The 26045-nt window shown below is 40.6% G+C and overlaps 1 protein-coding gene across 1 annotated transcript; it reads right to left on the reverse strand.

Moving 5' to 3' along the window:
* Positions 1-457: 457 nt before the first annotated feature.
* On the reverse strand, positions 458-19277 carry si:ch211-225b11.1 (uncharacterized protein LOC561694 homolog). Its single transcript, XM_035165443.1, has 14 exons — positions 19209-19277; positions 18740-18961; positions 17382-17516; positions 11856-12066; positions 11206-11338; positions 10300-10434; positions 9164-9267; positions 8787-8911; positions 4725-4837; positions 4028-4168; positions 3824-3923; positions 3470-3570; positions 3184-3351; positions 458-2777 (listed from the first exon to the last, which is right to left on the reverse strand). The coding sequence occupies exons 1-14, from the start codon at positions 19252-19254 to the stop codon at positions 2664-2666; spliced, it is 1848 nt and encodes a 615-aa protein (XP_035021334.1). The 5' UTR covers positions 19255-19277; the 3' UTR covers positions 458-2663.
* Between the last annotated feature and the right edge of the window lie 6768 nt (positions 19278-26045).

Here is a 26045-nt window from a genome sequence, read left to right on the forward strand (position 1 = left end):
CTCTACAACAGGGGTCTAATTAACTTCCAAACCTCTTACAGCACTGCGTTCATCCGTGCTCTCCTTCAGGACCAGTGACACCAGAAGATGTGGTTCAATTCCCAGTGGGGTCATCCATTCTGAAATGTATGTACTGTAGGCAGCTTCAGTGAAATAATTAACATCTAATACATAATTTTAAAAATATGTTTGTCATTACAGTTACAGCAGCAAATCACACAAAGTGTGTGTTGCTCAAATGTTCTTCCTTTTTAAACATTTTGTCACAAAACTAATTAAAGATCTGCACTAAAATAATTCATTTCAAATGGATGTGGCACAATTTAGAAAGCAGTTTTGCTTCTGATGAAGAGTGAAGCAATTCAGTTATGCAAACATTGCACAATCTCCTCTGTTACACTGCCCCCCAGTGACCCTCTGAAGCTCTACGCCAGATGACAGTGTTTTCCACCAGAGCAAAAATTAAGGCATTTTATTCAACATCCCACATAACAACCCAGTTCAAATATGACAATAACAGTAGGAAAATTAAACAGTCATTGATATGAAAAATCAGCATTAAAATTGGTGAAGATGGATTTTGTTTAACAAACAAACATGAAACCCACGGAAATACATTTGAGTGTTGAGCGTAAAAAAGGTGTAACTAAGCAGGGACTTGTACAAATGCTTCTGTATCATCCCTACACTTTTAAATACTACTAATACACTTAATGACAAATCAAAAATAATGCAGCTTTTAACAACATACAGTATGCAGCATTTTACACAAAGGTTTTGGTTGTCCAATTAAATACAGATTATCGAAAAGAAATCACAACAAACAGTTGAGGCAGGTAACATGACTTTTTAAGCCTCTCTTGTGTAATCTTTAAAAATGGCAACAGATTAAATATTTTTCAACCCAAAAGGTTAGTTTCTTGTGCAAACACAATTTAATGCTTAAATATTTCTCGAATAAATACCTTGAATTGTTTCTCACAAGAGCTTATTTTCAGTGCTTTGGAATAAAAGGCACTCCTACATAATGGTTTGTTTGATCAGACAAAAAAAAGGCTGAATGCTCTCATCTCACCCAAAACTGTGATTGTACCACTTACACAAAAGCTGCTTTCAGCCATGTACTGAACTCTGAACTGATATTCCCCTGAAAAGACTCCGGAGAGGCTGTATGTGAGTCAGCTGCTCTGGACTTTCTCCAGAGTAGTTCCTGCCAGTCTACAAGTAAAAACTCCTGAGGATGTCCGAGTGAGCCTATGTGAGAAAACAGAAGGAAAATGTCCGGAGAATTCACAACAAGCGGGTGGGCGAGTTGATGACAATACGCCACGAATGTGAAACCAAAACAATACAAATATCTCAGGAATCCGTTGAAGATGTAAACTTGGAAAGAAAACGAGATTCAAGAGCTGTTGGTGATATGGGCCGAAGCCAGCGTTGATGTGCAGATTCATGTCCTGCCAGTCATGTCCTGCTTTCTGCATGTTCTACCCAGACGCCACCCCTCGCCTGAACGATCCGGAGATTTTCCTGTTGTTGCTGTAAACACATCTGACCCAGAGAATCTCCTGCTGCATTCATTGGTCATAAGTGAAAGGCAGAGTTTACATCTGAAAATGGCTGTGCTGTTTCTCCTCTGGTCTTTTTCAAGGTGAGGTAGTTCTTCTTACCCCAAAGCTCAACATGACGAAAGATTCTCAAAGTTAAAGTTTGAGTTAAAATCTGTTACATTTCAACCAAACTGAACTCTTCAACATATTTTGCTGGAAGGGTCACGAAGTGTGAGTTAAACAGTGATAAACTGTCTCACAATAGAATAGAGAGCACGAGCTGTACCAGACACAGTGAGCGTTGCCCCGATGAAGATTAACTATCCTCATCAGCTCAATTCAACTTCATGGCAGAAGATCAAAGGCACAGCTAATCATTTTTGTGAGTAACCTGCTCCGAGATTAAGTTAAAAAAAAGTCAAACAAAACTGAAAAATAATATAAAATCATTCCTCAACCTGAGGAGAGTAGAAAAAAACCAACACATTTTCATTTGAGCAACAGTTCTTCATGTGTGTTTTTTAACGATGCATGGTGTTGTGCACTGGAGACATATTTTTTTGAAAATAGCAGGCCAAAACCCAAAGGCTGAAGCATTCATGTTTGCAGCTCCCTTCTTTTCGGGCTTAGAAACAAGTGGTGTCACAGTTTGTAGGTCAGATGCCTGCGGTTTTACCTAAGGGTCCTGAAACTGCTTTTCCCGCTCAGGGATAAAATTGCACTTGTACATTTTACAACATGTCTCACTCACATTAATCAGACAATGTCACTGCATACACATACCTATCAATCCACCAATGTGAAGGACATAATCCTTAACATTTTAATCTTTAGTTGTGAATGAACACCTGCACTGTCTAGAAAGTGAACATGTCAACTTCTTCCTAAGCCAAATTAAATTAACCTTTAATCGCTGGACAAAATGTCTCACACTCTGTACAAGGTGCAAAAGTCAAATGCAAAGAATAAGCAGTTTAGGTATTAAAGCACTACAGTTGGCCTAAGGTACAGTAAAGACCCATCCTTTGGTAGAACAAATAGAATAAAATAATCATTTTATGACCAGAACGTTATGACAGTGGTTTTGATACGCGGCGTTGGCCTCCTCTCTGGTCAGACCCCTGAAGTGAACAAGGTTTCAGACTCCTGCTGGTCTAGAGCCTGTTTTTCTGGTAAAGGATCCTCAGCGTCCAGGTCTATTGTCGGAGTCACAGCTGTTTTCAGTCTCTGGGGGTTAGAGAGGTTTTATTTTTAGAAAAGCAAAATTTTCAAGCACGTCCGGTCTGTAGCAGTAAAACAGAGAGGCAGCTATTTTAACCACCATGAGATTTTGCAGGCTATTTAAGTGGGGAACAGACATGTTCTCCTCAAGATCAACCACCAACATCAGATCAAAATTAAAAGGAGACATATTATGCTTCTTCCGTTTCCCCTCTTCTCTAGAATGTTATATAGTTTTTTGTTTTTATGTAAAAGGTCTGAAAAGCTGCTCTCCACCACTGAAAACACTGTTCCTGAAGCTCCTGAAATGTCAATAACCCAAGTTAAGACGGGTGAACATGCTAAACATTGTACCTGCAAAACAGTATTGCATGCTAATGTTAGCAGTCTGAGCAATGTGCCTTGTACTCACCTGAAGAAATGAGCCTTTGTTGCTGCAGATCTCTTGAATGGCACAGAGTGGGATCCACACTATAGAGACCAGTGAAATGCACCAGCCCAAATATTCAGCCCACAGTGGGTAATTGTAATTCCCATAGTGAACAGGAGTGTACTGGACAATGCTGGAGATCAGAATGCACTGGAAGAAAAAGGAAAAACATTCAAGTCCTATACACAAACTTCATTATTAATGTGATTAATCTGATCATTACAGGACAATAATTAGACTGGTTAGCTTAGAATGGACAGAACCTCACCATCACCAACAGAGGACTGATGAACATCCAACAGACGCGGAAGTAGATGTTTGGAGTTTTTCCAAGCATCCTTTTGATCATTAAGGAGACACGTCGGACGCCTGATGGAAAATGACATGTGCTGATTTTACACTTTAAATAACCACAAACCACTAATTCCAATTAATTTATGTGGTTTCAAAGATGTTGAGAATTCAGTTTAATTATAAATCAGCCTCGTGAAGTCCCGGGGGCTTACAAGTCTAAAGCATGTAGCACATAAACAGGATATCAAGGTTAGAACTGTAGGCTCTACTGTATATATCTTTATCTACAGTCCATGGTTTGAACTCATGAACTTTACGTGGATCTTACCAAAGATCCAGCAGACAGCTACGACTTCAAAGAAAGCCAAGAACATGAGGGAAACCATAGCGGTGTAGTGGTCCAACAGCTGGAACACATAGATACCTCCCTGTGCAAGAAGGCAGGAGAAAATGAGACACAAAACCACTGCCACAAGTGATGTAACTGTTGCCATGTTTTCAAAAAAATGTGTTTGGGAGTTTCTTAGGGTACCTTAGTAATGTGAGGAATTCCCAAGAGGAAGCAGGCGATACACACACCCAGGGTTATCAGCTCTTCTCTTTTCAGATATGGCAGAAGTTTAGGTCCAAACTGGTCTTTTAGAAACGCCACACTCACCTCAACTGTGGCAAACTGCAGTGAACACAAAACATATGCAGACTGTATAACAGAAATTCCATTGTATGTGTAGAACTGGTTTGAACCCATAAAATCTCTGACCCCTTTCTCCTAAAAGGTTTATTATGGTGAATATAAAACTGACCAAATGGATCACATTTCTTTTTTTGTTTTTTAAATACGACCCCTATTGTCAGAGATCTGTAATATTACACGTGTTACATTGTAACATTTAATTCATACTATATTATTAAGTTATTATATTTTATTGTTATATGTTATAAACAGAAAAATCTGAGCCTGAATGTGCACAGTTGGGGAAGATGTCTTCTGTAATTGTTCTGCCTACATTAGTTTAGTAAAAGAACAACCGTTTGACGAAGATTCCTCATGTGTACTTTCCTCTTGACAAACTAAAACCAGTTAGAAACAAAATCTCCTTGATCTCAGGTTCATTGATATGTGCATGTGATTGTTTCCTAAAAATACAGATTCACATTTGCAGAGCTCCAGTGTTCTGCTTCGTCCTCCCTCTTCAGTACACGATTCTGTGAGAGGTAGACATGTTTACCTGGCTGTCGAGGCCCAGACACAGCAGCATGAAGAAGAACAGAGGGGCCCACAGCTGGGAGAAGGGCATAGTTGAGAGGACCTCAGGGTACACAACAAACACGAGACCAGGTCCTGAAAACATGATACAACACACAGGTTGTTAGTTCTACAGAACAGGTAACAAAAGCTGTCTTATTATCCACTGTAGCTTCTACAGTGGCTTTATCCCTAAAAGCCACCAGGGAAAATAAGAGAACAGCTGGAGGTGGAAAAGAAAGTGAAATAGAGTGATAGCAACCACTTGACGTGGAAAAGCTGTCTACTGCAACTTTAACATGTTATATCCATTGATGTGTGGTTATATCTCTTCTTTTTGTTTAAATCCATAAAATCCTATTGACAAATTGCCTGGCAGATTTCAGATTTCTGTACAGATTCAACTAATGTGATATCAATGATATTACCCCCTGAAGAAGGCTTTATATTGCAACTCGTCTGAGTTTGGGTTTAATATGACCATGCCATGATTATAAAAGCATTTTAATTGTTGCCTTGGACTTTTCTATGTCTGCATGCATCCCATCCAAAGAGCATCTCAAACAAACTGAAGAATCGCTCCTATCTTAACGAATGACCAAGCTGCAGGGGAGAATGCAGTAGCTTTCTGAGGTCTAACACGGACGCACCACTCTGTCTACTTTAATTCATCTTGTGTTAAGTGTGACTGAACCTGCACACCGTGGGTCAGACCTCCTACTAGACCCAGTGAAACCAGTTTGCTGTGCAGCAAAGTGACAAACATCTAGTTTTTATCCAGTAACTTGTTGATGCATACAGACCAGTTTGCATGTCAAAGAGAACAGCAGGATGTTATTGCTAGGGAGGTGAATGTGATCAGGCCAAACAACACTTTGTAGAGCTCTACGGTCAATAAACAAGAAAAGTGATGAGCGTTGCTGCCAGTGGCGGAAGATGGAGAACATGATACTTTAAACCTCATAAATTATTCAGGAAATGCCATCATATGTTTTCTTTGCAGTCACACTCCACCCACGCTGCGTGCAGACGTCTTTAATATTCAATGTGTGCGGCATTGTTACAATGTTTTAGTATCAAATGTTTTCATTATCAAGCACAGGTGAATGTTGTTGTTTGACAAAATGATGAAATATATATATAATATAAGACTGATGCAGGTCAGCAAAATAATAATACATTTATAATGCTACTGTACAATGAGATTGAGACCTGATTAGGTAATATATTTCGTTTGTGGGCATAATACATGGTGTAATATCAATTCTATAGAACAACATGTGTAATTATAGCCACAATATGTGCGTTCTAACCCTCTGCGTTAAACAGAGGAAACAGCTCAATCAGTCACTTCAGATGGTTTCATTCTGTTTAAAGACCGATGTGAACCCAATCCCACCTATTTCATCATTGTGCACTCGGTGTTCCTTCATTATTACTGCTTGATCAGATGTGAAGGAAACTTGGTGTGTATGTTCAAAAGATAGAACAACATGTCAGCAGGGAGTTTCATCTGGGTTGATCTAAGGCTCCTTGAGCTATGACTAAGATGTGAGAGGACACGCTAAGTCCCAGGGATATTTTGGTTGATGGCAGCCATGTTTTTCAGCCGATTTTGGCACAGTAGGTAGCACTGCTGATGTGGTTTGAATCCCAGTTAGGCCGGGAGTGGAGTTTGCATGTTCTGCCCTTGTCTGTGTGGGGTTTCTTTGAGGGCTCCGTACATGCAGACATGGGTTAGGTGGATTAACTGTAGAATGTCAGCAGGGATGGTTGATTGTATGTTGGTCCTGTGATACACTGGCAACCTGGTCAAGATGAACCCCGCCTCTCGCCCCAAAGGCACCTGGGATATAGATGATGGATGGATGTGTATCTCCGTCCCCGTAGGCTGCATACCAAGATTGGTCAAAATGCAAAAAGGTTCCATTTATTTAATTGTTTGCATTGCGCTAAAAATGGGAGCCCCATGCTTTGACCTTGATCTTTGATGGATTTGAAAAAAAAAAAAATCATAGCCCCATCAACTTGCCAGGTTTAATCCAAATGGATTTAGAAATGACAGCATTCTCGCTGTGAGAGAGACTGACAAAGAGTTCACTGAACCTATTACAGTGACACTGCTGCTGTGTGGTTGCAGAACTCAAAATAAGCTAATTCTTGTAATTACCTTTAATGAACTGAACTTTGGCTGAATCATTAACTAACCCAATAATCTTCCACCCCCATGCAGGAGAACTGGCAGCAGATAGCAGCAAGAAATCAGCAGCGATCACTAAAGCCCCTCGTCCACTGGAAATTCACTTTGGCGTTCACTCCCAGGTCAAATGACCCAGCAGTAGATACAGGTTTTAATCGGCTCCGATCGGCAGTGATGGAAACTTGAATGCCCTGTTTTGGCAAGATAGCGCGGTGAGATAGCGCCTCAGTTGTGGTTGAGTTTGTTGACGTCGACATGACACCGGTGTTAGAAAAACAGAAAGGCCAATGTCTCGACTAGCAATGATAATGGATTCAATCACCTTGTTTAGGCACTTTTTTGTTTGAAAAACTCACATATACCTGCTCATTTTGATTTAAAAGAGGCATATGGATAGTCTTGAAACTATGATTTCAGTTCAGTAGGTGTTGTTGATTGGCCGACCATGTATGTATGCTCATTAAAGATAATTCTGGAGGAGAATTAAAGACCAGTTTTACAAGGGAGAATCAGATCAGACCACAAGTCATCATTTAGCAGAGGGATTCTAACGGACAGAGGCAGTGTTTTCATCACTTCATGGGATTCTGATCTGACCCAGGGGCTGAACACATGATGTCTCAGTATTTAATAATGCATTACTGAACTGACAAAGCTCCTGTTCAGATGCTGTTCAAACATCCAGTTACAGAAGCCAAAACCCTCTCTGGGTTTTTTTTTTTATGTCGCACAAAGAAGTCCAGTTTTTTCAACCTCAAACCCTCACTGCCGACTAGACTGTGCCAGCTTTGTTAATATAATTCACATAACATTCACACTTACAGTACACACAAAGTTGTGTTCATGTTGCAGCTGTTTCACTATAACTCATAACAGCTAGGGTAAACTAAGTGCTTGGTTTAATTGCTATTATATTTTGGGGTAGTAATAAAGAATGCTTCTCTGCAGAGTAAAGGGTTTTACTTCCCACATGAGGAGATCATATTCTCGCTTGACAATGAGCCCGAAAAGCTGTGTTCAGAGAATTGGGTCCAGACTTTCTCCAGTTTTCCTTTCACACATGCACAACTCAGCTGGAGATTTTCAGGTTCTTACATCGGCTCCTCCTGCAGCCTAGAGACTCTTGGGCGCCCCAGACAGAGATGTCCCCAGATACTCGGAAGGCTCTAAATCGGACATTTGCGTTCACACATACAGGATGGATACAGGAGGATCTCCGCAATTATGTGCATGTCTGAAATCGGCTTAAGTGAGTGAAACATTGCCCCAGTGACTTCAGAACAGGTTTTCGTTGGTCAAAGCTTTGTGCTGCCCCTTACCGTTTGTAATGCAGGTTTTCTGTAAAAAAAACTATAATACTCATATTGTCATCATCTGGGTTTATTTTTCTAAATTTAAAAAATCTTCTCCAGAGCTGAAGAAGACATTATACAACTGTTTTTGCATGTTGAGTAGTACTCCTCATGATGACTTAGCTGTAAAGCCTGGTGGATTGTTTCTTTAATTGCCACTAAGTTGTCCTCATATAACCTGCACACTTATTCTGTGCAGACCATTGAAGTAATGAATTTCTTGACATCTGTGTTTAGTTATATCATGAAAGCAAGAAAGAAATCCTTCCCAGCGGTTAAAAACAAAAAACAGTTCTTGTACTTGACACTAGAGTTTGGTATCATATATATATATATATATATACAAAATGTCCATCTCTGTTTCTGTAACATCTTGGAATGTACAGTATGTATTCCACATCAACCCCATGCTGTGGTGCTTTTGTTTAAATACTTACAATAAAACAAAGCTATGTTATTGTGGAGCAATAATCATTCCAGGCTTGATGCTTACCACCTGTGGCTATGTTGTCCACTGGGAGGTTGTGTACATGAGCCATGTAGCCAATGGCTGAGAAGATCACAAAGCCAGCCAGGATACTAGTGAATGAGTTGGTAACCGCCACGATAAGAGCATCCCTGGGAAAGAGGGAAGACAAAATAAGCAATTTCAATCCAGTTCCCAGGAAACCAGGAAAACAACATTTCTAGGATACCAAGCAGCCATTAGATCATCAAGATAGCTGTTTATTACATTACCAAAGCTCTCACAGTTTTTCGTTAAAACCAGGAACTGTCTCTGGCAGGTACTAGTTTCAGACAGGGTTCAGTTCAGTTCTCTGCAGGAAGGGAGTAACCATCTTAGACAAAAGCAAAATGTTCAGTTCTAACCTGAGAATGTTGTTGTTGAACTTGTTGTAACTTGCCATCGAAATCATGGACCCAAATGCTATTCCAATGGAGTTAAACACCTGAGCAGCTGCATTAACCCAAACCTTTGATGGAGATACAGAAGAATACAATTTGTTTAAATACCCCTGCCAAGGAGCTTATGTTTTAGCCCCTGTTAGTTTGCTGGTTTGTGTGTTGGCAAGATTACACAAAAAGTACTAGACGGATCACTACGAAACTTAAAGGATGCAGTATGGGTCAGGAAAGAACCCATAAAATATGTTGATGTGAAACAGATCCAGGAATTTAGTTTTTTAACTTTCTTTAACATTGGGAGATATAGGGCGTTATTTGTTTATTGATTGATTTATTTGATGTTACCACTGAATAATTCATGGCTCTTGATGAAAAGAAATCAGGCACATTTAGGGGACTAATTTCTAGAAGTGTGTGCAATTTAATTGATCAGTTGAATTTAAGAGGACTGTTGGGCCTTGGCCGAGGTATGGGAGTGTCATTCTACTTTAATTTAGTGTTTAAAGTCCCCTGGTCTTCATTGAGCAACTTCTGTATTTGTTTTTTCTATTTGGTATAGCTGGCACGTTAAGTATAGCATATTCATTGTTACAGAGAACCACCTAAGATCTCAGATAAAGATATACGTGTATGTGTGTTCTGGTGTGTCCTGTGTGGGTTCACATTAACCTAAGTTGAACTATTCTCAATGCACTAAGTATTCAGTGTTCCCGTTCTTGTGGTACTAAGGAGTCAAGAGCCACCCAGCTGTAGTCAGACCAGACTATTCTGGGACATTTCAAGCCTCTGCACTGGATTTCAAATTTTCTTTTGGCAATTTTCCCTAAAATATTCAAAGACAAATTTTCCACTGATTGAATTGAATTGTGATTAGAAAGATGAGTTGTTTTTTTTTGTAGTTCATTCCTGAAATGACCGCTTCCCCTTTATCTTTTGCTGTTCTTGCTTTTGTTGCTTCTGAACCTTGAGCAAACAAAAGGTGAATGCCTCTAATCTCAAAACAAAGACTTCAGACTTCATCTAAAACTTGATGTGTAACCAAGGTCCTAAGACTTCACCACCATTTCTATTGACCTATTTATATATTAACACACTCTCACCTTCACTTCAAAGAGTTTGCTCCAGACAGGTGTGGCAAAGAAGAGGATACCATTTTTGGCTCCAGGAAGCTGCAGGTTATTGATGAGCAGGGCGAAGAGAATGAAGTATGGAAATACAGCAGTGAAATACACAACCTGTGTGACACAAAACAAACAGTGAGACGCAGAACCACGTGAATGTTGGAGTTTGCTGTCGAGGTGAGGTTGTGAAAGATTGCAACAGCGATGGTGGACCTGTTTTCAGTGACGCCAGTGAAGATGATCTGTTTTTTCATTTTAAATGAATTAACATAAATACCAATTTTCTGATATGAACCCGATAAAGACAACCAACCAAATGCTTCACGACACATGACCTGGGTTGGAGTGTAAACAAGTGGCAGGATGTGATGTTGACGTGACTCATAATTGGACTATGCTCTGTAACATTTAAACAAGAATATGAATGGAATATTCTATTAGCAACTCATGTAAACATCTAAATCAAGATAGTGTCTCAGAATAAGGTAAAAAGCCAAATAAAATATTTCTGTCCATGTAAACACAGTCAGATATTTTTTACAGTGTATCACATCAAAACTCTTCTGTTTCATTTGATCGTGTTCTTATTCTGATTTGTCTGAACGAACATTTGTTTTGCATTTTGAAATGTGTGTATGTTATCTTCCTAAAACTGTCAACAAAGATATGCCACTTGCAAAAGAGATAACACAAATTGTAGACTACAGAAAATAAAACACATCTTACAGACTATATACTGTCCAATGTAACATTCTTGCCTTTGTCTCTGGCACTAACTGTGATTAATGTAAGAGGACAAACAATAAATTCAAAGAATGCAAACAGGACAAAAACTATAACCACCACAATGTAGAAACATTTGCCGGAAAGTAGCGTAATTCTTACCTTGCCAGTGGATTTGATTCCTTTAAATATGCATAAGTACACAATGACCCAGGCAAAAACAAGATAGCCAAAGAGTTCCCAGCGAATGCCACCTGCTTCTTCAATGCCATCGGTTTTCTGCAAAAGCTTGTGACTGGAAAAGTGAAAATAGAAGAGTGAGAATGTAAAAATAACGATTCAGTGATTCAGTCCATAAAGCTATGAAAAACTTTCAAGTCCAATTTTTAACATCAAACACTCGTTACCAAATGTTTCCAGACTAAAACAAACAATTGGGTGACATTATTGTTTATACCCCAAAACAAAGCTAATGTGGTTCATAAGGACTGTCAGGGTGACGTTTGATCAGATATTTGTATGACACAGGCCTAATGAAATGATCCTGCAACAATTTTTATTTTGATTCACATGTTGCTAAATCCTGACTTGTGTTTGTGTTGTCACGTTTTTGTCGCTTAGCCCAACACAGACTAAAACTAAAACTTTGGCATAAGATTCTGTGTTCGTGAAAAACCAACGTCACATGATAGCGAGAATATGATTCAGTTTTTATGGCCACTTTGAAATGTTGTTCTTTGTGAGGGCTGCGCCCGCAGTACGTGTGAGACATATAGAGTGATATAAATACTGTAAATACATAAGCTTCTCACTCGAAGAACTGTTGACTGGCAGACTGCAGGTGGGTGGCGTTGCCATGGAAACCACTGGAACAGTTCCCGACGACATTCCAAGTGTTGTTGCAGGACATCCAGGGAAGCGTGGATCCGAACGAGTTGAAGAGATAGTAAAGAGCCCAGCTCATGAGCACATTGTAGTACGTGGAGTACACAAAGGAGAGAACAACTATGGCCAGACCAACACCTGTGGAATGACATGCAGCAGGGGGGGAGGGAGACACAAAGTGAGAGACGACTCTGGACAAGTCCAGCCTGGAAAACTGTAGGGGGAGAAATTGGACACTTCACCTCTTCAAACTATTGTAAAACTACTCTCATTGTAGTGAGTGGTCAATGATTTGGGCCCAGGATTAAAATTACAAGTATTATCTCGTCTCCACATATAGACGACAGAAGAGCCACTATCATGGGATGTGGCGGCTAAGATGAAGACAAGCAAATGGAGCTAATGATTAAAGGGATTCCTGCAGCCATGGATTAGAAATTCCACTGTGACATTTGGCTGGTGAATAAAACCGGCTCTTGGCCAGAGTGAGCAAAGATGAGATCAAAGCTCAGACAGATTCAATTATTCAGTCTTTTAGCACCTTCTGAGCTGTGTGTCAGGTTTCAGGTTGGGGTGTGTGCGTCTTCATGCTAGCTGCCGTGTGTGTTTTCAATAAAGACATCGGCATCGAGAGCAGGTGCAGCTTCATTGGGAACAGAACTGCTACATTATAAGTATAAAGGAGAATATATTTCACACCTATTCTATATAAACTGTCCTTTCTAGGACAACAAAAGAACTTCTAAGGAGTTTATTAAAAAAATGTCACCCCTCTCTCATGTTAATCATGTAGCTGGAGCTTACAGCCAGTAAACTAATTAGCTTAGCACAAAGAGTGGAAACAGAGAAATAGCTAGCCCGCCTTCAGCCAAAGGTAACTAAATCACATCTTAGCAACTTTTAACAAACAACATGTAACTTCAGCCGCAAGGGATGGCTTAATCAAACCAATTACCAAAGTCCTAGTTTGATGACATTATGAAGCAGTTGTTTCCACAACCTTTTCCGCTGAAAATCTTCCTGAGGCGCAAATCATGTTGAGAAGTCGAATAAACTCTTTTGCAGTTACGATTTGAAGTCAGACGTTCGTTTGAATTCATGATTTGACTTGATGTTTAATAAATAAGAGAGATCAGAGGATCAAGCAGAGCCTGCAATCCCTTATTTTGTGAGCCTGAGGTTATAGCTCTGCAGAAAAAGGAAGCAGTTACCGCACTGACAAACACCCCTTTGTTTTTTAGATAATTGAACCGGTCTCTTGGGCAATGTAAAGTACCTGTATATTTTAAATCTGTTTTGGTTATTAACGTACACAAGTCTAATGTCTGTTTCTCTGACATCTGTTGTTGTGAACGTGTTTGTGTGACTGGTCTGTAATAATTTATCCCATTGATCTAATGGAGGATAATGGAGGATAATGGAGGATAGTGGATAATGTGTCATTGTGCCTTCACAGTATCCTGCAACCCCTGCCACTTGTGCAAGTGTTTTGTTTACCAATTTGAGCTCAGCACTCAACACCATTGTGCCCCTGCAACTTTTTGACAAACTTTAGGTGCTGGGTATTAGTCTCTTGCTGGATAGGCCCAAGCTCCTCAACACTGGGCCCCCCTCAATTGTGTACCCTACTCCGAATCTGTAAAGATACTTAAATGTTATTTTTACAATATTCCCTGCCACTTGATGTTGAATATATAAAACCAAATCAAGTGCATCATTGACAAAAATTCCAACCTCCCTTCAGCCTCTATTCCCCCTCGCAAGGTAATGCTAGGGGGAATAGAGGATGAATGACTGAATAAAGATACCTTGTGTAAAGGAGAGACATCAAAACAATCCAGCAAAATGCAATGTCTAGTCAAATGGATGAGTCGTGTCTCATCCACAAGTTGGTGCTGCTGTCAGTGTTGGAGCCTCCATGTTAGACGCTTCAGCCAGCAAATGTGTGTTTCTAAAACTTATTTTGAGGAGGGGAATCACATGCACTAAAATGCACATGCCCTAACACAATAACATGCATGCACACTTGGATTGGCTACCAAAACAAAGACCAGATCAAATCTGATTACAACATACACTCACTCTGCTATATGCTCATTGTCAAACGTCTTCCCCAAGGCACCAGTTTTATGTGTAAGACATCTTGACTCAGGAATAGCACATATCTTCTGGCTGTCAAATTAAGATTAATCAGCTGATGTGGCAATAATGAAATTTGTGATTTTTAATGGGGGAAAAAAACTGTCAAGAAAAACAACTTGTAGTTATACAGGGATTATGGACCAGACTATTTCTTGGCTGGGATCAGGAACTTTCTTGGAGTCTCCATAACCCATATGTTTCCAGTCTTTGTGTTAAGCTAGCCTAACTGGCTGCTGGTTCCAGCTACAGGTTGATTGTGTATACGTCAGCGAGGCATCAAACCTTTCATCTCTTTTTCTTTTTAAACTGTTATTGCTGTTACTGATCTTAAATGTCATCCTGTCTTTGCCGTCTGTGCGGTCTGGGATGTTTGAGAACTAATGTTTTACCAGTCACGGCAACAACAGCACCATCCCTGAAGCAAATGTCTCTCTGATGTTTTTCAGAGGTACAGTATATAAAAACTTTGCCTCCCGAAAACATTTTTGTTCTAGTTGTGGAAAGCCTGGAATGCCATGCTCCACTAGATCCTATGTCACTATTTGGTAAAATGGAAGGAAAGGCGGCTGAACAACAACTCTGTGTCTACATAATGACAGAGGCAAAGGAAGCCCCCTCTCAGCTCCAGGATCAGCTAAAACCACTGGGCATAGTCCATATGAAGCGCTTCCTCCTTTGTTATGGCCTGTTTGCCTCTTTCACTCTACTCATCTAGCTTACATGGTCGACCGCTCCACTGTTACACCAGACACCCTGTGAGTGGTGTAATGATAGCTCATTTCAAACTGCCAAAGCATATATCAGTCTACCGGAATCAAAAACAAAGCAGATCATGTCAAGATGCGTCATTCAGTTGGAGCTATCGGGCTTTTCTCAAACTGGACCCTACGACTCCCACTACATCAGTGTGTGACTTGGTTTGTTGCCAAACACACTCTTTAAATACAGTGGCAAGCTTGAGGGTTTACTTCCCTCCATACGGCGGAAACAGCAACTGTCATCACAGTTTGCAACCATGGTTACTTCCTAATCAAACCAAAGCTTTGCGTTTTGGTAAACATCTTCTTGTCTTTCAAGAGAAGGATTTATTTGACCCTAAATACAATGTAACCTTTATTAACATCTGTATTAAGGAAGAAATGTCTTATCACGTTTGAGCAGTTTAAGACTAAATGTTTGTTTGGGTGGTCAGGATAGGCAGTGAATAGGGAAAGGGTGGACGGGCTGGTTTATCTTGAAGTCATTGTTTATTGTCCGGTCATGCCTCACCACTATCATCACTGAATTAATTCATACATGTGAAGTATAAGAGAATGTAACCAGTTGAAATAATACATCCGTACATGATGAAGTCTACCGCAGCGAATTAATCATGAGCATATGTGTTGATTTGTGGTAGATATTTGTGGGCATCTAAATCACTGATCACAGGTACATCACAGTAAACTGCACTTGGGTTGCACAGGGAAATTATTCAAGAAGAACATACAGAAAACAACTACCTGCTTTTGGCCCTTGTTTAGCACAGTGCAATAACCAGGAAGAAATGAGCGATAAATCAAGTGAAGGACCCAAACGTTTTGACCGGGTAGATAATCTCTGTCTTTAAGGAGATAAGAAAACTATGGAGAAAAATCTTGAGTTAGAACATGAGAAACAGCATTTTCAATTCACACCCACAAGCACTGATTGTTGATGGCTGGGCTCTTGTTTGATTTGGAAAGGGGTTCTTTTGAAGAGCTGCATAGTGACTGTCGGTGCTCTCTGAGTCCGAGTCCACACATCCCCGATCATTCACATGTACAATTTAGCAAATACCAAATATATGAGTTTTTTTTTTTGTTCATGTGCATGGTAAGCCTTTACACAAACCACCCATTATGCTGAGCAACAATTTAACTAATGTTTGTGAATTGTTGAAACAAACAAATGTCGACTGTAAGAGCACACCAACAGATGCATTAATTATCATTCAACTGTGCAGCATTTGATTATTGGATTTTGGCATAATGTTGGTTCATGTTTGAATTATTTGATTATCTCTTTCTTGTGAATTTAAAATGCTTTCCATGTGCTATTAAAAACAGTTTAAGAAATCAAAAAAGACACTGATTGTAAATTCTGCTAAACAAGATCTCATCCATCAACAAGTGAAAACAATTCATTTATCACATAGAAAAATGCAGATTTTATTACAGATTGAGAGAGCATGCCTTCACCAGGGTTCAATATTAAACCCTCAAATCATTAGTATGGATCTCGAACATCAAACACATGTATATTTATTCTTTTTGTCTTTTAATTAAAGTAGTAGGCCCTTGGGAAGCAGGTCTGGGCACCATTCCACTACAACCGAACCAAGAACAAAGAGAAGACCTGGTCTGGAAGGAAGTGAGGGCTGGGGTTGACGAGCTATGTGTAGCTATGTAATTGTTGGGGGGCTGAACTCTTTAACGTATCTGTGCTTTATGTTCTGCCCAACCCATCTAACCTCTAGTGCTGGGGTAAGGTTGAAAGAGGATCTCTGGGGCACTTTCTTAGCAGCTGTCAGAGAGGGACACTATTACTAGCGCAACAACCAAGGGCTGAAGCTAATCGCTGAGTTTATCTGCCACACCGTTAACCAAGTTAGGCTTCTCAGACCATCAAAGACTAGAGTCACATTGAAGGGACCTAAGCAGGCCTTCTTGGGACAGCACATGACAGGGCAGTTGAGGGGGGACCTGGGAAAGCAACACAGGTTCCCAGAAGACATAGAAGAAACCGCCTTTGGAACAGACAATGTGTCATTGGCGTCAGCATGCATACATGAGAGTAAGAATGCAGAGCTGCTGGAGGAGTGGTGTGCAAGGTGCATGTCCATTAAAGTAGTGGGCAGTGGTTGCACAGGAAATTCACCGTGCAATGCCGAATACCTCAAGTGCATCACCAGCGCATGAAAAAAAAAAGCCACCAGCAGATCTTCAGAGATAGTAGAGAAAACCTCGAGGGGTTTGTGGATCAAGAGGGACAACCTGTCGACTAATGCCTCTTGGACAAGGCTGGGAAGTGATCATTCATGGCCGGGTTGCCCGGATGACAGTGAGTTGGGTTTAAAGACCCGAAACACCTGTAACCCCAGTTACTATGACTCATTATGTGTTCAAGTGCATCAACAGATGTATGCTAGATCCATAATTAGAGTACAATTTGCTGTGAAACTTTAAGGCGTGTCAGCACATGTCACGTTACCTAACAAAAACATTGTCTGTGTTAATGAAGGATGCTCAGCCCTACTCACGTGAGAGCCTTTAGCCTGGAGAGTCACTCACCTTTGAACAAGGGGCAAATCTTGGCGAGAGCATGCACTGGTCCTAAACGAGTGTACTGCCCAATAGAAAACTCCAAGAAGAGCAGAGGCATGCCACACAGGAGCACCATGGTGAAGTACGGGATCAAGAAGGCCCCTGAATTAGAAGAACAGTAGAAACCAGATAATAAGTAGCTTGCAAATATGTGGCTTGGGGAGATGGATATGATGTTGTAGCTGCTGTATCATTGTCTAGATAAAGAATACTTCCTGGATACAGCTTCTTGAGTTATTATAATTGGGTGATGAATTCTTTAATAATGTGCAACAAATCACTAATAACATGATTGTATTGTGGGGTTATATATTGGTACAAACCCATTTGGAGGGGGCCAGGTTTTGAGCACACAAGGAAAATAGCCTGTCTCCATGTATACAGAGCCGTCTTTGTCTTTGTAGACATACGTCCTTAAACCAAACACGACCCATAACCCTCTTTACTCAGGAAGAATACTCAGATCCAGCCCCCTGTTATTTATAAATTACTTTCTTTTATATCCATGCCTTCATAAATAATAAAAGACGACTGTTGTGTCAGTTCAAAGAAAATGGTCATCTGCTGAGGCCCTCGCTTAACGACAGCTAGATAATTTAGATGCGAAACCTTGCAGAGTCACTCTCACAAAGCAGCTAAATCCTGTTTTACACTAACTGCATTTTTTACATTTCTGCACAGCGTTACTGTGCTAACTAACACATAATCATTGCTTCATGTATATTGTGTAGGGGGTGGGGGCTACTTTCGGGTTTTACAAAAGTTATGAAAGTCTAATATTTAACTTATTTCAGCTACAGAAACCCGTCCACAGGCTGAAGAAAACATACTCTACCTCCAGATAAAGTATTTTTTTATTAAATTCTGTTATATTTGTATATAGCACCAAATCATAATATATACTATGTCAGGGCAGAGAATAGTGTCAAGACCATACAATGTAGTGGAGAAACGAGTAAGAGAGAGAGATGATAACAATAATAGCCAAATTATAATTATTGTTGTTGTTGTTATTTAATTAGGCACATATTGACATTTCTTCAGTTTTCTCCACAGTTGCTTTGCTGGTCCTTTGTGTAAAGACTGTGTCTTTCCATGAGGAGGCATTGACTGTTCTTGATGCTACAACCTTAAAGGACAGTGTAAGGAAATATATCAAAAACTGAGTAAGACCATTTCATTTTAAACATGAACATATTTTTCCTCTCCTTTTTTCCTATTAGGCTATAACAGCACCACCCTCATCTGACCACATGCAAAGCACAGCGGCAGAGTCACCCCAGGTTAGAGCCATGTGTGTGTGTGGGGGGCCCTGAGAGTCTCACCTCCGCCGCTGCTGTAGCAAAGGTACGGAAACCTCCACACGTTGCCCAGTCCCACCGCGTAGCCCACCGATGCCAGGATGAACTCCAGGCGGCTGCTCCACGTGGGTCTCTGCGGCTCCGCATCCCCGGTCTTCTCGGCGATCACTTTGAGATCCAAAGGTTTCAGAGCCGCACGGTCTCGCTCATCAGCTGCTGTCTCTGACTTGTCGACCTCCATCGTGGCTGATGGTCAGAGCAGAGTGGTGGGTCTAGTGGCTATTCTCAGACGATGCTACTTCAGACAAAATACGCGAGATACGGAGCACCGCTACGCAAAGACTCCGCCGGAGCATTAAATACACGCCGGGTCTTTATGGATAATCCTCCAATCAGCGCTCTCAACTATGATTATCAATAAAAGCACATTACACGCGCTATTAAGACCGCAGCACACAAAGCCCTTACAACACAATGGCTATTCAAAACCCACCACGATCTGTTTCCAGTTCAGCCACTGACTTGTTGTACTGTGACATAACTGCAGATGTCCTTTTACATCCCCTCTGGTTGGACCACTCAAACATGCAGAGGGGTGTTAAGGATACGCCTTTCACCAAAATAAAAGCTGACTGGGGATTCACTGTGTAAACTGAGGCGTAACGGGGGACGTTTGTTTGCATAACAGGAAACACACATTGATTTTGGACATGACGTTGCATCTTTTTCGCTTTACAAAATACTCTATTTCAGGAGAGATCATGTTCAACTGCAGGAAGGTTTCTTATTTTTCTTTTTTTTTAAACAAAATTATGTCTTTATTAAGTTCAGGTTCAATGTTTGACAAGTATATTTGGTTATTATTACCTTTGTATTTGACCACAAAGTTGTATTCTGTTTTTGCGTTTTATTTTAGTTGGAAATTGTTTTGCAACTAAAGTGCAAGTTAATATTTTTGTTCATATTTTCCGTTACATACCCCCCCTGCAAAATACATAAATCATTTATTTACATTTTAATAAAACAACAACAAACAAAACAATCCCTTCCTTTTTACACAGTAACCAGGTCAGTGGGAAACCAAAGGAACAGGTACAATTATAAATGTAATTGTTGTTATCAGTGTATATCAGTAAAAGGTGTCAATTTGTCCTGTAATGTCTGTAACTGAACTATTTAACTAATCATAGGGCCCCAAGCAGACTCATATTTGTAGTAGCCCCTCTGCAGTGGCTCCCTGTACAGTGTTGTGCATGTCGCGCATATCTTTCGCGAACGGTGAACTTAACGAATCAGTTTTCATTTCTTTGTAAATCATCATCGTGTGTGTGTGTGTGTGTGTGTGTGTGTGTCTGTGTGTGTGTGTGAGTGTGTGTGTGTGCGTGCGTGTGTGTTCCCAGACAGCGCGCACACACACACACACACACACACACACACACACACACACACACACACACTCGCTCAGAGAGTCACACACACAGTGTGATCAGAGCTCGTTCACGTGAAGCAGCCGGTCAGTGACTGACCGGCTGCTTCTTAACAGTGGAAACAGTGAAAACACAGCTGCTCAGAGATCAGCGCCGCAGCTTCTTGATCAGAGCAGAAGCTGCAGTTGGTTTGTACTGAGCTTCAGTTTCTGCGTGTCTGACCGGTTCTCACTATTTGTTTCAATAATTCATCAATTAAAATATGCGTCACGTCCCATTACGTCTACGGCCCGGCGCTTTTCCCTGCAGGTGGCTAATCTTGAGTTGCCGACCCCCGGCCTCGGTAAGCTAACCATGGATAAATCCCCAAAAAGAAAAGTCTCGGGGGAAAATTGAGAGTTTAATTCTGCGTGGACAGATTCATTCGCTTTCACTGCCAACGATGCTGGCTTACCTGTATGCTTGATTTGTGGCGAGAAATTAGCAAACAACTAAAACATGTAATGTTGAAAGACATTTCCAGAACAAGCACACAGCATTTGCTGAAAAGCACCAAGCTGGAGATGAGCGAAAAAGCATAGTTCTGTGTCTAATTTATTTCAAAGTAAGCCTACACATGCCAATGTATTTTGTTCTCCTCTTCATAAGAGTTTGGTGTTTTCCTTTGTTGTAACAGGTAAAAATAGCAATATAATGTCAACAGTTTTCTTTATTGTCGTTCTGTAATTTCATAAATGCAACACACTATAGTTTATATATATATATACAGTATAACTATATATAAGCTGTGTTATCAAATATGTTTTGCGGCTCCAGACAAATTTTATTTGGGGGAAGAGGAGGCAAAATGGCTCTTTTGATAGTAAAGATTGACTACCCCTGCCCTAGTCTTACAATTTAGCCAAGTTAATCTATCACAATGAAAGTTAAAGGTTTGCAGTAAACGTTGTACTTTAACCTCACCTTAACATGAAGTGAAGAGAGGCTAAAGATGATTATAGCTCTTATGTGGGCAGAGAAAATGAACGCTTGCCATACAAGAGTTTGGTGCTTTTATTTTGAAGTGCAGTGTGGTTTCTATAGACGCTGTTGGTGTTGGTGATGCTCTGTAGGGTCCTATAGTGAGTCCCAGCAGAATTACAACCACAGACTATAAATAAGCACCCGCCCTTCTGGGGGAAGTCCTAAAAAACAAGACATTTTACTGGATCCAATCACATCCACGGTAAAACGCTGGGGTTTCAATGCAGATTAATGTGTGTTTTACTCTAAACAGGCAGTTTAGCCGTAAAACTGCTGGTGTCATATTACTATGGCACTGTTTCATTCACAACACTGACACATCTGCCCTGTGGCCACTGATTGGTCGGCTTCTTCGACCAATCATTGGAGTCCCCGCGCACACGTCCCTGTTGCGTCAGAGACTGTGGGCGTGTATGTAGATGCTTGGTTCAGTAAAATCAGTGCCACGCTCTGATGAGACAGACACAGTGTGCAAAGATGTTATAAGGTTTGATTATTGGCTTCATTTATTTAGACTATAGGACAAGATGTTGAATATCCCTTGTACATTTGAAGGTCTTTTGCATAATTTTGGTTATTCATTGTTAATATATGGTTTACTGATGTTTTACCTTCATAGATATGATGTACAATTAATAACAACAACATCTGGGATAAAAACCTCCTCCAGGGTGGCACTTGCATTCATCAGGGAGAACCCCTCCATGACAACAAGCCTGCAGTTATACATGTTATTTATCAACAAAGGCTATCACCAAGAGTACTGATAAAGGACCACTTCATGAGGGACAAACAATTAAAAAATAAACCGGGCACAAAACAAGAAACCAGCAGGAGGCTTTCAAAGAAAACCAGTATTTTACCCCCAACTGAAAACAATATCCACGAAAAGAAGAGGAACCTTGGAAACAACACACAACGAAACACCAACTACTGCACACTGTAAGTCCACACGCACATTCTCACACCGCGCTTGGCCCACTGGCAACAGCTGACGCTCTGCTCAGGGTTTTATTTGCCACTCCTTGATTTGCTGTGCCAGTGGAGGCCCTGAGAGCTCAACGCACTGCAACTTAAGAAACCACATGCAAGTGGACAAAACACAACCAAAGTAAGAAAACATCTTCATCAATTTGACAACACAACACATTACAGAAACGCGCTGCAATTACAGAAACGCGCTGCAATTACAGAAACGCGCTGCAATTACAGAAACGCGCTGCAAATACAGAAACGCGCTGCAAATACAGAAACGCGCTGCAATTACAGAAGCGCTGCAAATGCAGAAGCGGCTGCAATTACAGAAGCGCGCTGCAATTACAGAAACGCGCTGCAATTACAGAAAGCGCTCCAAATACAGAAGCGCGCTGCAAATACAGAAGCGGCTGCAAATACAAGCAGCGCTGCAAATACAGAAACGCGCTGCAATTACAGAAGCGCTGCAATTACAGAAGCGCTGCAATTACAGAAACGCGCTGCAATTACAGAAAGCAGCTGCAATTACAGAAACGCGCTGCAATTACAGAAACGTGCTGCAAATACAGAAGCGCTGCAAATACAGAAGCGTGCTGCAAATGCAAGCAGCTGCAATTATAGAAACGCGCTGCAATTACAGAAAAGCGCTGCAAATACAGAAGCGCGCTGCAAATACAGAAACGCGCTGCAATTACAGAAACGCGCTGCAATTACAGAAACGCGCTGCAAATACAGAAACGCGCTGCAAATACAGAAACGCGCTGCAAATACAGAAACGCGCTGCAAATACAGAAACGCGCTGCAAATACAGAAACGCGCTGCAAATACAGAAACGCGCTGCAATTACAGAAACGCGCTGCAATTACAGAAACGCGCTGCAATTACAGAAACGCGCTGCAAATACAGAAACGGCTGCAAATACAGAAACGCGCTGCAAATACAGAAACGCGCTGCAAATACAGAAACGCGCTGCAAATACAGAAACGCGCTGCAAATACAGAAACGCACTGCAAATACAGAAACGCGCTGCAATTATAGAAATGCGCTGCAATTACAGAAAACAGCTATGAAAGTGTTTCCAGGGGACACCTAAAAGTGATGGACACTGCTGCCACAGGAGCCACAAAAACGTCCAATACGTCCAACAAATTCGGTTCGACAATATGGACAACACATTGCCTGGAGAAAAGGAAGAATGTGAATGCTAAGTGCTGTAAATTACTCACAAACAGGGGCTTGCTTGTTAGTGCTGTTTATTCAGTTTAAGAGGAAAACGGCATGTCTCTAGCTCAAACCATTGAGCAGTCATGACGCTCTAAAGACAACATGATATTTGAGATCGTATATGGCCCAGTGGGTCTCAGAGGGTTAACAGTAGACATCTGCAGTTATAAAGTTTATTATTTATTAAAATAAACCAAAACGTTTACAGTTTAGCAAATTTTCCAATATCACTGAAGGACACCAACTTTAACAACTCCAAACCAGACGTGTCCATCACTTTTAAGTGTCCTCTGGAAACACGTCCGTTGTCGTTTTCTGTTATTGCAGCGCGTTTCTGTATTTGCAGTGCGTTTCTGTATTTGCAGCGCATTTCTGCAATTGTTGCGCTTTCTGTAATGTGTTGTGTTGTGTTATCAAATTGATGAAGAAGCTTTCTTACTTTGCTTGTGTTTTGTCCACTTGCATGTGTTTTCCTAAGTTGCAGTGCGTTGAGCTCTCAGGGCCACCGTAGGAAGTGCCAAAAAGAGCACACACCTGGAGGAGATGAGAGAGAGAGAGAGAGAGAGAGAGAGAGAGAGAGAGAGAGAGAAAGAAAACACGGCACGTAACAACAATAATCAGTCAAGTCTACAGATGTGTTTTGTTACTAAGCGGTTTTTAAATATATTTTTATCCAGATGTTCTGCAACTCTCTTCAAGAAGATGGTCAAACAGTCCATTAGAGAGGTTTCAATAGAAAATTAACAAGACAAATGTTGAGGAAGATTTTCCACAACCTGACAATCCAAAAGTTGTTATTTATGGCTTATAATAAAGTGTTAGTAAACAGTATATTATCCACAAATAAGGGACTCGATTACATCTTGTGAACCATTTATACATTTTCCCTTATTTATTTGTATAATTTGGAGTGGATTTGTATCCACTAGGTTTTTCCAAATATTTTAATTTCAAATTATGAAATTGGCCTTTAAATTGTGTAGACGCAATTGTTTAATAGAATATTCACATGCAATGTAATTTGCCTTGAAGTATCTTATGTAAATATATGGAAACAAAATATGCAAAGTGACTGCTGCCGTGCTGTTGGAAACTTTTTGCATCAGCTGTGCTGACCTTGGGGGTTTTGCCTGTTTGTGCCTCATTGAAAAGAGTTTGTCTGGTGAAATGAATCACAGCTGAAGAAAGACTCTGACAACAACTTCAACTCTCTCAAACACGAAAGTTACCCAGGCACTTATGGACTGGATCTATGATACAGCTGAGAGTTGTCTTAAAGGAGGAAACTTCATGTTCCTGAAAAGAAATTCTGTTATATTTGTATATAGCACCAAATCATGACATATACTATGTCAGGGCAGAGAATAGTGTCAAGACCATACAATGTATTGGAGAGAAATCCAGATCAGTTGTAGAAACTACATAAGCTGGTGGCATTCAGTTTGTGTCTCTCTTCTCTCTTCCCCATGGCTCCCACACCATTTAGTGTTTTGGTTGTAATCGGATTTTTACATTTACTATCTTTTTCCAACTCTTTAAAATAAACCTACTTTTAGTCAATACTCATGCTGGTCTTCCCTACTTTGTCCAGCCTTGAGCCGGGTTGTGAAAGAATACATTCAAGACCAAACTGTCATTTTAGATCATTGGACAAAATGATGACAATCCCTTGTATAAATTTGAAGGTCTTCCACTCTAGTTAAGTTGCCAACCACCAGCAGATATCAGGGATCACCAGCAGATATTAGCGACTACCAGTAGATGTTAGGGACATATTATCAGTTGTGTAAATGTCATTGGGTGCTTTGGCCTTTTAATTAAAATGCGGAAGTTACGGTTGATATGGAACGAAATTTGTTTGCAAAACGGAGTTGACTTATTGTTCAAGTTCACAAGTGAGAGTGAGTAAAGACGTGTGAGTGGACTCGACAGGAAACTGCGGGTGACAAGGGATCAGTCTGGAAGGAATTGTGAGATCCAACAGAGAAGTGAATACAGCAGTGGGCAAGCACAGCTATAATGTGTATGGGCCAGAGTGTGGAGAGTCAGACGAATTAGAGAATAGGGATAGTATGGAAATCAGTCAGGAGAGTAAAAGGAAAAGAGAGAAACAAGGAAATCCTTTTGACAGATTAGGAGATAGGGGGGGAAATGAGAGTGATTACTAATCCTGAGGGAGCAAGTGGTAAAATGGAAGTGAACGGATTTAAGGTAATACTCAGATTTAGTGAGGAGAATGGATTGCTCTCTTTGAGCCCAGTAAAGCTAACCACAATATAAAAAAATCAAGTAGGTGAGATTAAAATGGCCAAAGTCTTGAGAGATGGGAATCTGATGATCATTTGCAACAATGGAGAACAGAGAGAAAGAGCATGTAGGATGGGGTGGGAAAGCATGAAGTGACAAGTACAAGCTGAGTGGAGAAGGGAAACAGGTGGAATAAGGGAGTGAATTGTGGAATACCAGTTGAGGTGTCCACAGATGAAATAAGAGCGAATCTGATGGGAAATTGAAGGATGCACTGAGATTACAGGTCTTCAGAGAAGGTGTGAAGAGGGACAGTGAAAGCATATTGCTTGAATTTTAGGAAGAAATTCTTCCAAAGAGAGTAGTGCTGGGATACATGGCACAGTGAGGGAATATATACCAGAACCAAAAAGATGCTTTAACTGTCAAAGACA

This window comes from Hippoglossus stenolepis, chromosome 9 (genome assembly GCF_022539355.2).
Source record: "Hippoglossus stenolepis isolate QCI-W04-F060 chromosome 9, HSTE1.2, whole genome shotgun sequence".
Taxonomy (NCBI): domain Eukaryota; kingdom Metazoa; phylum Chordata; class Actinopteri; order Pleuronectiformes; family Pleuronectidae; genus Hippoglossus; species Hippoglossus stenolepis.